The sequence below is a fragment of the Rhinopithecus roxellana genome, chromosome 1 (assembly GCF_007565055.1).
Source record: "Rhinopithecus roxellana isolate Shanxi Qingling chromosome 1, ASM756505v1, whole genome shotgun sequence".
Taxonomy (NCBI): domain Eukaryota; kingdom Metazoa; phylum Chordata; class Mammalia; order Primates; family Cercopithecidae; genus Rhinopithecus; species Rhinopithecus roxellana.
Genome location: NC_044549.1, coordinates 196,570,838 through 196,584,236, shown reverse-complemented (window position 1 = coordinate 196,584,236; position 13,399 = coordinate 196,570,838). Strand labels below are relative to the sequence as shown.

Below are 13,399 nucleotides of genomic sequence, written 5' to 3'. Positions count from 1 at the left end.
AACCTAGTATCTGATAAGAGTATACTTTCACAGCAGTAGAGAAAGAATAGACTATGAAATAATGTTATAGCAACTAAATATCCATTGGAAGGGAAATGAAACTTGTTAGATCCCTAACTCACACCATTCTCTGCTTAAATCCACATAAAATATAGGTTTTATATATGAATTTACAGGGAATATATAAGAAGTATATGAAAATATATAGTAAATACTATATAATATATAAGAAATATTATATAATACTAGAATAAAACACAGGAGATTATTTCAATAATCTTGAAGTGGTGGCAACATTTCTAAGAAGGCATGAAACTCAAAAGACTTAAAGGGAAAGATAAACAAATTTGACTACGTGGAAATTAACATTTTACACTTGGCAAAAGACTATAAACAAAGTTAAGAGACAAATGACAGGCTGGAAGAAAACATTTACACCAAGTCAACAGAGAAAAGATTGATTACACTCATTAGAGTCAAAGATTTCCAACAAAGTAACAAGAAAAGGGCAAGCATCTTAAAAGAAAAGGACAATGCAGAAAAGAAAATACAAATGTCTGGCAAATAAGTGGAAAGATGATTTCATTCATGATTAAGGAAATGCAGTTTTTAAATAGGTTTTCCTCCTAAAAACCAAAAGTCTGAGAATGTTAAGTGTTGGTGAGGGTGTAGAAAAATAATCAGTCTCCTACCCTCTTGGGAGAAACGTAAATTGACACCACCACTTCGGACAGCAATTTGGCAGTTTCTCTCAGAATACTGAATGCCCATACCCTTTGCCCCAGAAATCCCTTACGGAAATCTGGCTCGCAGAAATACTTGCACGCCATGGAGTCATGTTCACGGCAGCAATGTCTGTAATTGATGAAAAATTGGAGCTACTTAAATGTTCAGGATTATGGGACCAGCTAAAGAAAATATGACACATCCCTGCCTTGGAATTTCATGCAGTCACCAATAAAGATTGGGTCAAATCAGATGGCTGATACAGAATATAGTTAATAAAGTAAAAATATAGTGAGTTGACAAACAAAGCATAACCACACTTTTATTTTTTAAATTGCAAGTAGTGTGACCATGAATAACACACACACACATACACACTGCTAGAGAGTTTGTGGAACTTATGCTTTTTGTCATATGCTTCTATTATTTATGAACTTGTTTTTACTGAGCATGTATTACTTTTAGACTTTTATAATTTTTTAAACCAAAAAACATAACTGAGTAATAATTGAAAAGTTAAAGTCTATAAAGACAAACACATTATGTGTCATTTATTAGACCTGAGTCTACTTTCAGCCAAAGCAACTCTAGGCTGCAAGTGCAGTTCTATGAAGATTTTACCTTTATTAGGTTTGGCTCATGTATTGCATGCAGGCATGCACACATGCCACCCACACCTACACACCTCTACACACACACAAAGTTCTCCAGCTCTGCATATGCACATGCATCACACATTTTTACAGTATCTTGAGCAGCTCCAGAACATTTTTTAATGTATTTGTTGGTGCAAGGGAATAAATAGCCAGAGCCGAGAAAGCAGAAAGGGATGCATTGATATTGAAAACCCCATGCTACCTCCACCATCCTGGGCAGGTGAAAAATCCCATGACATCCTTGTGCCCCTCTGGCTTCTGGCTTTTCCCATTTGTCCTCAAGATGAGTGAGCCCAAGAAAATGTGGCCATCAGGATGGATGCTCATTGACTCAGGGCTGGTGTGAGGCTCACGGGTCCTCGTCTCTGAAGAGTGTGAGGTTGTGCTTTCGGATGTGTCCCAGCAGCACCTGTCCTCGCCGCTCCAGGGTCTGGAGGACCTGCTTCAGACCCTGGGCCCCGCCTTGGCTTTCCCAGAACACGGGGTCCATCTGCAGCGACTTAAGCAGCATATTCTGTAGACATCCTGATGTGAGAACCTTCACGGCAGACTCAGGAAACCTGGAGCGAAGGTCCCAGAACCCCATAACAGAAAGAAAAAGCAACAGTGATCTCAGAGAATTTCAATAACAGGTGAAGTCAGATGGCCAGAGCTTGCATAGTTGAGGAACTCTGGCAAAGTCACCCTGCAAACTCCCCAGGCCTGCACCTGCTATCTCATTAACAGAAGACCCTTTGCCTAGCTCTGCTGTGAAGGCAGGGGATAGACCTTTCAGATGGGTCCCATCCTACAGAGAAGCCAGGTGAACAAATTCTGCTATCCCAGGCTCCATTTGGCAAATGCAGGGCCAGAAAGAATCCTGGGAAGGCAGAGCTGCCTGCCAAGAGTGAGCAGGGAGGGGTAGACTCTTCAGCCTAGCGCTCCCACCCAGAACAAGGGAAGGACTAGCCTCTCCACACCCCAGCAATGCAGCTAGTATTCTGCAGGCACAGGAGGCCCTCTGGATATTGGGGTAGGCCCTGCCAACTGTGTCCCCTCTCAGCTTTCCCAGGGCTCCCCACCACCACCTGAAGTTCTGATCCAACAGCTTGTCTGATGGACCGTGGGCTTCTCAAGGCCACAGTTCAAGGTCCCAAGGTTTGCAGCAAGGCCATCAGGTCTCAGTCCCGTGAACTTCCACCCAACCCTTTTGACCCTCACCCATCTATGCCTTCCAGCAGCCGAAAGTTCAGCTTGTCCTCAGGGTGCTGAAGGTTGCCAGCGTTATCGATGTAGACCAGGTGAGATGGATTGCTGCTCCGGACCTCAGGGAAGAGGGTGGACAGAGACAGAGGTGGGTAAGGGTGCAACTACGGCTGACACCTATGGACTTGGTCAAGATTAAGGGGCTGAGAGCCCTGAGCTGTCAGTCCCACAGTCCATGCTAACAAACAGTCCTCACAGCTGAGCACTTACTCTATGCTGGGCACTGTGCTAAGTGCTTCCAGGCATCCTGTCAGTTAATCCTCCCAGTAACCTTAGGAAGCGGGCACTAGTGTTAGCCCTATTTTACAGAAATGGTGGCACCTTAAGTTAAGCAATTTGCACAGAATCACAGTTAGTAAGTAGCTGGCCTATTTCAAACCTAGACCCATAGGGCTAAGGCAGAGCACCATCTGCTAAATTGCAAGGCCAAAGGACTGATTCTGTTTTGGTGGCTGAAGGGGTGAGGAGCACAGGTGGGAATCGGCAGGTGCTGAGGGAGCCTGCTCCTCAGGGCCATCACTGTGAGAGGCATCACACATGTGCTGCTCACATGTGTACACACTCAGTCACCCCTTTGTGCCACCTGTGCCTACGCACCTGGGCATCCCCCTTAGCATCACTGAGAGCACACAGAGATGTCCCTTATCCTCGAAAAGCAGTGACCACACTCTGTTTCTACAGAAGAGTTTAGCAGCTCCTAAACATTTTGAAAACTAAAATTAGCACCAGAGAATTCTTTAGTACCTTAAAGAATATAGTGTGGTTGTGAATGGGAGACCATCTCTTCTGGTCCCCACTCCCATGCACGTACTCCTTTCCCACAGAGCCTCCAAAAGCCCATGGGCATTTCCCACAATCCTCTCCAGTGGCCTAGGCTTAAGCTACGAACTTCTGTTTCCAGGATCCCAGCTTCCCTTCTCTCTGCCTCTTCTCCTTTCTCATCCCACTCCACATGTCAGGATCACTTTTTGCTCAAAGCTGGGTGGCTCTTCCCTCTAGAAACTGCTGTCTTAAAAGATCTGTGAAATGCCTGCTCACCAGGGGTAAACAATGGCTATTAAAGCTTTGTCTCTCCTGTGGATATTTACCTTTGACAAGGGAAAAGGAGAGATGGCTCTGGGGTAGAGGAGGAGAATTGCCAGCACCCCCACTAAGCAATCCTGGCTTCCAGGTGATGTGGCCTCCCTGAAGCCCATCCCTGGACACCATGCTGACAGCTACCCTCCAAGAGGAAAGGGAGGCTATGGGGACACTATGCCTCACTGCAGGAGAAGATAGAGAAGCCCTTCCCTAGGGGAAGCACCTTGCTTCTTATGCAGAAGAAGTGCTTATTCTGCCCTCTCCGATGGCCACAGAACATTGCTTCCCACCCTGGACTCTAGTTTTGACAGAAGCAGCAGCAGCCTGTGAGCCACTGGGGTCTTGGGTTCAGGCCCTAATGCTGCTACCATATGGCCTTGGAGATTCCTTTCCTTCCAGACTGCAATTCCTCATTTACTGGCACAATGAGGATGTTCACTAGACACACCATTCTCAAACTCTACTTCCAGGAGCCCTAGTTGTTCTCTGGAGTCTCTTAGGGGCAGTGGAGACAGTGAAAACGGGGCTCCAGCCCTCACGCCACACTCCTCCTCAGGCACATTCTTAAAGCTCCATTTTGTCAGTTTATATATTGCAGACTCCTGGAAATACTCAACCAACTGGTTTTGCTGAAAAGAACAAGACTGGGAAACCCCAGCATCAAATGATCTTTGAAACTTGTTAGCATCTTCTGAAGGACACAGGAAGACCTGGTTCTGGGGTGACAAGGGGATGGTGTGGAGACATACCAGGATGTGGACCAGCCGTAGCTCGGCTGGGTTCCGACATTTCTCTCGGAGCCTCTCTTCTACACAGGGGTCTGAGGGCTCAGGCTCAAAGCCACAACAGTAGCGATCCAAGCGGTCGTGGACCTGTGGAGACACCCAGCCTTTGGTAGGGTGAGGCAGGGCAGGGGGCCTGCCTCCACCAGGCACAGCACAGAGGCCACCTGACCTACTATTTCCTACATGACGCTGGGGCCACAGCAGGGGTGACCCTCAGTGGTTCTCTGTGCTGGTCATTGCTAAATGGGGCTTCCGCTTTCCTCCTCTGGCCAGGTCACTCTGCACACCAGGAGCTGTTTGCTCATGCCTCGGGCCAGTGTGGATTTTCACCCAGTGCCCACAGCTTGGCCTACACTGTTGCTCTTGAGCTCTAGCCCGGCACCACTGGGGCTCCAAATGCTGACCGTCTGCCTGTCTACCCAGGGAGATTCCACATCACTCTATTTTTTCTTTAAGCAGCAAATGCTACATCAGGGATTCCTCCTTTCTTTAGAGGTGCAAGTCCTTTAATGATCATCTCAACAGCTCCAACTGGACAGCTCTTTCACCCTGCAGCAGGCCTGAATCAAGCCGGGGAAAGAGGAGGCCATCCTCAATGTGGTGTGCGGTCAGTTCTGAGGAACTTTGCCACCCTTCCCCTGAATAGATACATACAGATGACACCCACAGCACTTTAGAGTGGATCAGAGGATTCCTAGAATCACGCTTCCCACTCACTTGCTTCTGGGATGCTTTCTTCAGAAGGAAAGTCACAGCCTGCAAGTCGGCAGTAGGAAGAATCGTGGTCTGCCCCAGCCCTGACCTACATGAGGATAGTATCTGCTGTAAGTATCTAGGACAAAGAGATTGAGGATGGAGAGGCATACAAGCAGAAGTGGTAGAGTCCTCTGAGGATAGTTAGGGGAGGGCTTGCTGTGGGGAGAAAGACAGGAAAGGGAGAATAGTCAAAGTGAGGAGTTGGTCTGGAGAAGGCTTGGGAGATGCTAGGGAGTGGATGAAAGATGAAGTGAGGGTGGCTGAGCAGCACGGAATCACCATCACACACAGGATGTGCAAGCCTGGAAAAACTCACTCTATTTTCCTTTTACAAAGGAAACTTGGTTTGATGCAATACCTTGATGAGTGCTTAGGGTGGAAGGTGAAATTACAGGAGGTCTGGGTGTGGGAGGACTTGCTTTGCATGGGACAAGAAGAAAAGTTAGTTTCTTGCTGTGGAAGGGGGAGGACAGAGGAATAGAGAAGGTGAAGGGAAGCAGGGAGCAGCAGAAGGCTGGGGCTGTGAGATGTACCCTCCCATAAGTTCTCCATCCTGCAGTGAAGCTGCCACCCTTGTGAAATGTTTGGTGGATGCTGAGCTTTGAGTTCAGGTTTGGTGTGGGGCAAGTCAAGGTAGTGCTCATGGCACATCAAACAGAAGGAGTCCATCCACTACTTGGGATTTATCCAAATCCTAGGAAGGGCTCCAAACCCCACAGGTTATGGGACCAGGGGTTTTAGTTGTTTTCTTAAATCTCTCAGGTGGTGGTGAAAGTCAGTGGGAGGCCTTGAGGACCTCTGGGATCTACCAATCAGGACAATGAATCACATAGGTAACTAACTCTCAGGCTGCAAAATGTACTAAGTTCCTGAAAGGGCCTGCTGTGGGGAAGACCTAGATTGGACACTCTGATCCCATCTTTGCAGAATGGCTAGTCTGAATTAGAAAGCCTAGGAACACCACTGGAGAGGAAGACATCAGCCTGGGAACCTGGAAACTCAGTATGAAGGGAGCAGAGCAGACCTCATTTCAAGAAAATTGTCATTATCTGAACTGTCTGGTGATTCCCTGGTAAACTCCACTAAAAGGCATGGTTTTTTTTTTTTGGTTGCCCAGTACTAAAAGCCTTCTCCTGGACGGGTAGAGGACACATGTTGAAAACATTTACTGGCAAATGTTTCAACAGCATGGCTGTCTGAGACAATGGATAACAGTTGGGACAAACAATAGATTAACCAAAAAGCTTAAAAAGGAAGAGATAAGAAATGAAATGTCCAAGGGGCTGTGAAAAGCTCCATATGTTCCTGGAAATCTGGAAGGCCACATGCACATGTGTAGGACTGTGCACATGTTCAGGAAAAAAGTGAAAAGACCCTAAGCTCTCACCTCTGGTTGACCTTGAGACTGTACAAGCATGAGTGAAGGCCAAAGCAGATTTATCAACTGCATACATATGTGTTGGAGATGCCTCAACACACACACACACACACAGACCCTTTGGCAAACACTAGGAGACTTACTGGCTCCAGAAATTCATGAAAATCTGCTCGATCATCAGCTGATCACTGACCTAACTGAGCAGAAATTTCAGTGGCCATATACAATAAAGAATACAGATGAGGGCCGGGCGCGGTGGCTCAAGCCTGTAATCCCAGCACTTTGGGAGGCCGAGACGGGTGGATCACGAGGTCAGGAGATCGAGACCATCCTGGCTAACACGGTGAAACCCTGTCTCTACTTAAAAATACAAAAAAAACTAGCCGGGCGATGAGGCGGGCGCCTGTAGTCCCAGCTACTCGGGAGGCTGAGGCAGGAGAATGGCGTAAACCCGGGAGGTGGAGCTTGCAGTGAGCTGAGATCCGGCCACTGCACTCCAGCCTGGGTGGCAGAGCAAGACTCCGTCTCAAAAAAAAAAAAAAAAAAAAAAAAAAAAAAGAATACAGATGAATATAGAATTTGTTCATAAAAATAAAACAAGCAAATAACAAAGAAAATAACTATAAACAAAAAAAATTACAACAAACAGCAACAATAAAAATCCTGGGGAAAAAAAAAAAAAATCCTGGGGAAAAGAAGAATCTGATTTTCAGAGAGGCCACCTTATATTATTTAAATACTCAGTTTTCAACAAAAATTATGAGACAGTCAAAGAAACAAAGTATGGCCAATATGCATGAAAAAAGGCAATCAATCAAAATTGTTCCTGAGCAAGCCCAGATATTGGAGAAAAAATTTAAATTAGCTATTTTACATATATGTTCAAAGAACTAAAGGAAATCAGGCCTAGAGAAGTAAAGTATGAGAATGATACCTCACCATAAAGACTACATGAATAATGAGATAGAAATTATAAAGAGAAACCGAATATAAATTATGGAGTTGACAAGTACTAGGGCTTTTAAAAATTGACTGAGAGGATCAAACAGCAGTTATGAGCAGGCAGAACAAATCAGAAAACTTGAAGATAGGTCAACTAAGATTATCAAGTATGAGGAATAAGAAGAAAAAAATGAAGAAAAATAAATAGTTCCTCAGAGACCCATGTAACACCATCAAGTGTACCAACATATATATAAGAGGAGTTTTAAAAGGAAGGGAGGAGGATGTGAAAATAATATTAGAATTAATGTCCAAAACCTCCCCAAATTTGGTGAAAAGCATTGATCTACACATCCAAGAGGTCCAGTGAACTCCATCGTTAATATAAACTGAAAGAGACCTACACCTAGAATAAAACTGTCAAAAGCCAAAGACAGAGAGAGAATCCTAAAAGCAGCAAGAGAGAAGTCACTCATCACATAAAAAGGATTATTTCAAAGAGTGGTTTGGTATCAGATTTATCAAAAACCATGGAGGCCAAAAGACAGAGGAATAACATTCAAAGTGTTGAAATTAAATTTAAAAAAAGAGAGTCAGTCAACCAAGAATTTTATATACAGCAAAACTATCCTTCAAAAATTAAGGATAAATGAAGACATTAACAGAACAACAAAAACAGAATTTATTGTCAGCAGGCTTGTTCTACAAGAAATACTAAAAGGGGGACTTCAGGATGAATGAAAGGATACTAAGTAGTAACTTGAATTAATATCAAGAACTAAAAAGCTCTGTTCAAGATAACTATATAGATAAACATAAAAGACAGTATAAATTTTTTTTTTTTTGGTCTGGACTTCTTTTTTCCTCTCTGATTTTAAAAAACAACTGCTTAAAGCAATAATTATAATCTATGCTGATGGGCAGAAAATGTATAAAGATGTAATTTGTAACAATAGCATAAAAGTGGGAGGGGAACAGATTTATATAGAAAGAAAGTCTTTTTACATTATTAAATTGCTGGTAATCTGACCTAGATTGTTATAAATCAAGATGTTAATGGTAATCCCAGTGCAACCAACAAGAATATAACTATAGTCCTAGTCACCAACCAATCTCACAAAACCAGATGTTGAGAAATGAGACAGCATTCAATAGTCCCAAGTACTGTCCCCAAACATTATTTTCTCTGTTTTATACAGTTGAAAACGGAGAAATCACCCCTCAGGTCTAGATAGGCTGAGGGCATTTCTGTGAGACCACATTAGTAGCAGTAGACCAAATGGATTAAATATATCCACTGATTCTAGTAAAAAAGCAAGTTTATGCACAGAGGCCAATGCACAAAGCCCAGAAGATTGGTCCATCTTGGCAAAGAACCACAGCCCTGTTTATGCAGTGAGCCAATTAGCAAGACTTCCTGAGGAGGACCCTCTTTACTGCTTTGGCCTCCTGAACTTTGGGTAACCAATACCCAATTTTCCTTCTTTCCTCTAATACCCTATTATGAAAAATTTCAAACATACAGCAAATTTGAAATAATTTTATGGTGAATACTCACATACCCATCACCAAAATTCTACCATGAATATTTTACTTATTTTATGACATACCTAACCATCGATACATCTCTACATCCATCCATTAAATCATCTTACTTCTTATTTTTTATGCATTTCAAAGTAAGTTGCAGACATTAGAAATTTCCCTCTAAATACGTTGGCATGCACACCGCTCATTAGAGTTCCTGGTTTTCCTATAAGAGAACCAATCTTCCCTGCTAGATACAGTCTGGTGGCATCATCAATCCAAGTACCCTGCGCATCCAGCCATGAAGTGAAGATGGGGTCCAAGCTCCTCTAACCATATACCCTTTATCCTTCCCCTGACTCTTCAGGCTTCCCAAGCCTTTTTCTTCCATTCCTTGAAGCCCTTAATGTCTTACCAAATACAGATTCTTTCCTTGCTTATGTTAATCAGAGTTAGTCTCTGTTGCTTGGAATCAAACTCACTTCAAGTGATGTACCCCCTGAATTTTCCTTCTTCCAGGTTAAAACACACTTGGGTTCTGAAACTATGGTAGATGTTTTTGATGCCCCCCACCCATGAGCCTAGGGCTCACCTACAGAAGGTCCCGACCATACAGTGCCCATATGTAGAGGTACTCTTGCCCATAACAGGCTTAACCCACCCACGCAGCAGGCTGAAAGTGCTGGAAAATCAATGCTCCCAGGAGCAAGCTTCAACCAATGACTTATGGCAGTTAGTGTACAAATATTATAGCCCCTCATCTCCCAGGGGAATGATACCCTACAGCAGTGTTCTACAAAGTCTGTCAAGGGCCCTCATCTGGGTTCAGCCGCACTTGCTCATGGTGGCAGCCTGCTCTTTACTGTACCCTTCATTAGCTTTTCTTCCTTCCCTGTTTCACTTCCCCATTTGCTCACCAGGTTTCCTAGGACCACCTCCCAAATAAATTGCTCTATTCAATTTCTAGTCAGAGTCTCTTTTTGGGGAACTCAAACCTAGATAGAAACCTGTCACAGTCTCTATTGCTGTCACATGTCCAAGTTCTTGTTGGTCAATATTCTTGTCATACTTTAGGACCTAGCACTGGACACAAGTACCTAGTTGAGAATCAAGTTATAGAGTAGCACAGAAACATTGCCTCCCTGATTCCAGATGCTAAGACTAGATTCGCATCTTTGCCAATCTCATCATATTGTTGACACCTATTTTGCATGTCCAAAATTAGCAAGTCTCTGTCTCATATAAGTCCATTCAGCCAGGGCTTCATTAACCTGCATTTATACCACTGACTCACAGGCCCTCAGTAGAAGACTTTGCATTTAACACTATTCCATTTCCTCCTTTAATCTTTCATTACAACCCATTGAATATTTTTTGGACGGTTTTGTTGTCACATTCATTTGCTTTTCCTTCCTCTGCCAATTTTAGGTTATGTGCCAGCCAGATCAGTAAGCTACTATACCAATGGGAGTGTTTTCAGCCACAAGTAACAGAAAACCTGACTCAAAATGGCTTAAACCCTAAGGAAGATTGAGATTATCTACAGAAGGAAGTCTTGAGGAAAGGCAGACTGGGTGGATTTAGCAGCTCTATATTGTCATGATAAGGACTTGGGTTTCTTTCTGCCCTCCACATACCACCCACAATGTTAACAGCATCCCAGTGTTGTCTTAGGATGCCTGCAGGTAGTTGCTGTGGGAATGTTTCTTTGTTCTTGTCCAGCAGGAGAGAAAGAAAAAGAGTATGAGAGAAGGGGAGAGAGAGAAGGAATCTCTCCCCTCAACAACCACGGAATAGAAGGCCTTCCCTTCAGCCAAATTAAGAGGCACACATTCTTGGACCAATAGCACTCAGTGGAAGATGTTAATGCACTGATCCTTGAACCCATTGCCTCTGAATCTAGGAATAGGTGGAAGGTGAATCAAATCAGAGCTCTGTGAGGAAGGACTACAAGAGACTGGTTGGGTCCCCTACAGCCCAGATGTCCTCATTCAGGCTACTAATAAAAATGTTGGCTAGGACAGGATTAGAGAGCCCTGCAGCATACCACCAGAGACCTCACAGCCTTCCAGTTCATTTTAAGTCACTAAAGCTAGTATCATACCACCTGTATTAGTCTGTTTTCATGCTGATGCAAGAGATGGTCTCCCAGTCTTGGGCAGCTCTGGCCCTATAGGGTAGAGACCCCTCCTGACTGCTTTCACTGGCTGGCATTGAGTGTCTGCAGCTTTTCCAAGTGCAACAGTGCAAGCTGTCAGTGTATCTACCATTCCGGGGTCTGGAGGATGGTGGCCCTCTTCTCACAGCTCCATGAGGCCGTGCCCCACTGGGGACTCTGTGTGGGGACTCTGACTCCACATTTCCCTTCCACACTGCCCTAGCAGAGGTTCTCCATGAGGGTTCCACCCCTTCAGCAGACCTCTGCCTGGACATCTAGGTGTTTCCATACATCCTCTGAAATACAGGTGAAGGTTCCCAAAGCTCAAGTCTTGTCTTCTGTGTAGCCACAGGCACAATGCCATGTGGAAGCCAATAAGGCTTGGGGCTTGTACCCTCTGAAGCAACGGCCTGAGCTGTACTTTGGCCTTTTTTGGTGCAGCTGGGATGGAGGGCACCAAGTCCTAAGACTACACAAAGCAGCAAGGCCCTGGACCCGGCCCACACAACCATTTCCTCCTCCCAGGCCTTTGGACCTGTGATGGGAGGGCTGCTGTGAAGACCTCTGACATGCCTTGGAAACGTTTTCTTCATTATCTTGGCATTGACATTTGGCTCCTCGTTGCTGATGCAAATTTCTGCAGCCAGCTTGAATTTCTCCCCAGAAAATGAATTTTTCATTTCTACCACATCATCAGGCTGCAAATTTTCCAAACTTTTATGCTCTGATTCCATCTCAATCATAAGTTCCAATTCCAAACCATCTCTGTAAATGCAAAAAACTGAATGCTTCTAAGAGTATCCAGGTCACATCTTGAATGCTTTGCTGCTTAGAAATTTCTTCTGCCAGATACCTTAAATCATCTCTCTCAAGTTCAAAGCTCCACACATCTCCAGGGCAGGGGCAAAATGCCGCCAGTTTCTTTGCTAAAGCATGGCAAGAATCACCTTTATTCCAGTTCCCAACAAGTTCTCATCTCCATCTGAGTCCACTTCAGCCTGGACTTCACTGTCCATATCACTATCAGCATTTTGTTCAAAGTCATTCAACAAGTTTCTAGGAAGTTCCAAACTTTCCCACATCTCCCTGTCTTCTTCTGAGCCCTCCAAACTGTTCCAACTTCTGCCTGTTTCCCAGTTCCAAAGTCACTTCCACATTTTTAGATACCTTTATAGCAGCACCTCACTCTTTGTGGTACCAATTTACTGTATTAGTCCATTTTCATACTGCTATAAACAACTGCCCAAGACTGAGTAATTTATAAAGGAAAGAGATTTAATTGACTCACTGGTCTGCATGTCTGAGGAGGCCTCAGGAAATTCACAATTATGGCAGAAGGTGAAGGGAAAGCAAGAAACCTTCTTCACAAGGTGGCAGGAAGGAGAATGAATGCAGGAGGAACTACCAGGCACTTATAAAACCATCAGATCTCATGAGAACTCACTATCACAAGAACAGCATTGAGGAAACCACCGCCATGATTCAGTTACCTCCACCTGGTCTCTTCCTGGACATGTGGGGATTATGGGTATTACAATCCAAGACAAGATTTTGGGTAGGGACACAGTCAAACCACATCACCACCCATATATGAGCCTACTCCATGCTTTCATATGCACCCTATCCTTAGCAAGAGTCACCAGAGGCTACCAACACAGTGGTTTACTGCAGAGATCAGAAAACTTCTCTATAAAGGACCAGAGAGTAAATATTTTAGGCATTGGAGGCCATACAGTCTCTGTCATAACTACTTAAGTCTGCCACTGTAGTGCATATCTTATATATTATAGATAATACATAAACAAATAGGCGTGACTATATTCCAATATGTTGGTAGAAGAGCTGAGGCAAGACTGGCTTGTCTGTCATAATATGAAAGAGTCTCGGAAGATGTCCGGGGTCCAGGGTCTAAAACCCCTCGTGGCCTTTGGAACACCAAGCTCTATGCCAAAGGGTGGAAGGCTACCCTGCCGCACCACAAATCTAAGCCCAGGGCATAAAACCCCTCATGACTTGGATGGAATCCAGGGCTCAGGGCATAAAACTCCTTGTAGCCTCTGCAATATGCATAGACTTGTTGGTTGCTCTCCCAGGCTCGTAAACATGCTGTACATTATCTCAAGCAGCAGAGTATATTCTATATGTG

At 44.3% G+C, this 13,399-nt stretch overlaps 1 protein-coding gene across 3 annotated transcripts in view; it reads right to left on the bottom strand.

Annotated features, from left to right (window-relative positions):
• Positions 1-316: 316 nt before the first annotated feature.
• The window catches only part of GASK1A (golgi associated kinase 1A), an 80,039-nt gene continuing 66,956 nt past the window's right edge, over positions 317-13,399 (bottom strand). The window contains exons 3-6 of one of the 3 annotated variants that reach the window (XR_004058721.1): positions 4,457-4,579; positions 2,583-2,686; positions 1,585-1,942; positions 317-855 (exon numbers count right to left, since the gene is read on the bottom strand). Coding sequence is in view for 2 of the 3 variants with exons in the window: in XM_010374337.2 (XP_010372639.1) it covers positions 1,732-1,942; positions 2,583-2,686; positions 4,457-4,579 (438 nt within the window). In the remaining variant the exon portion in view is untranslated. Of the gene's footprint in view, positions 1,943-2,582; positions 2,687-4,456; positions 4,580-13,399 lie in introns of all 3 variants that reach the window. The other 2 variants (XM_010374337.2, XM_010374338.2) reach the window with 2 other exon arrangements.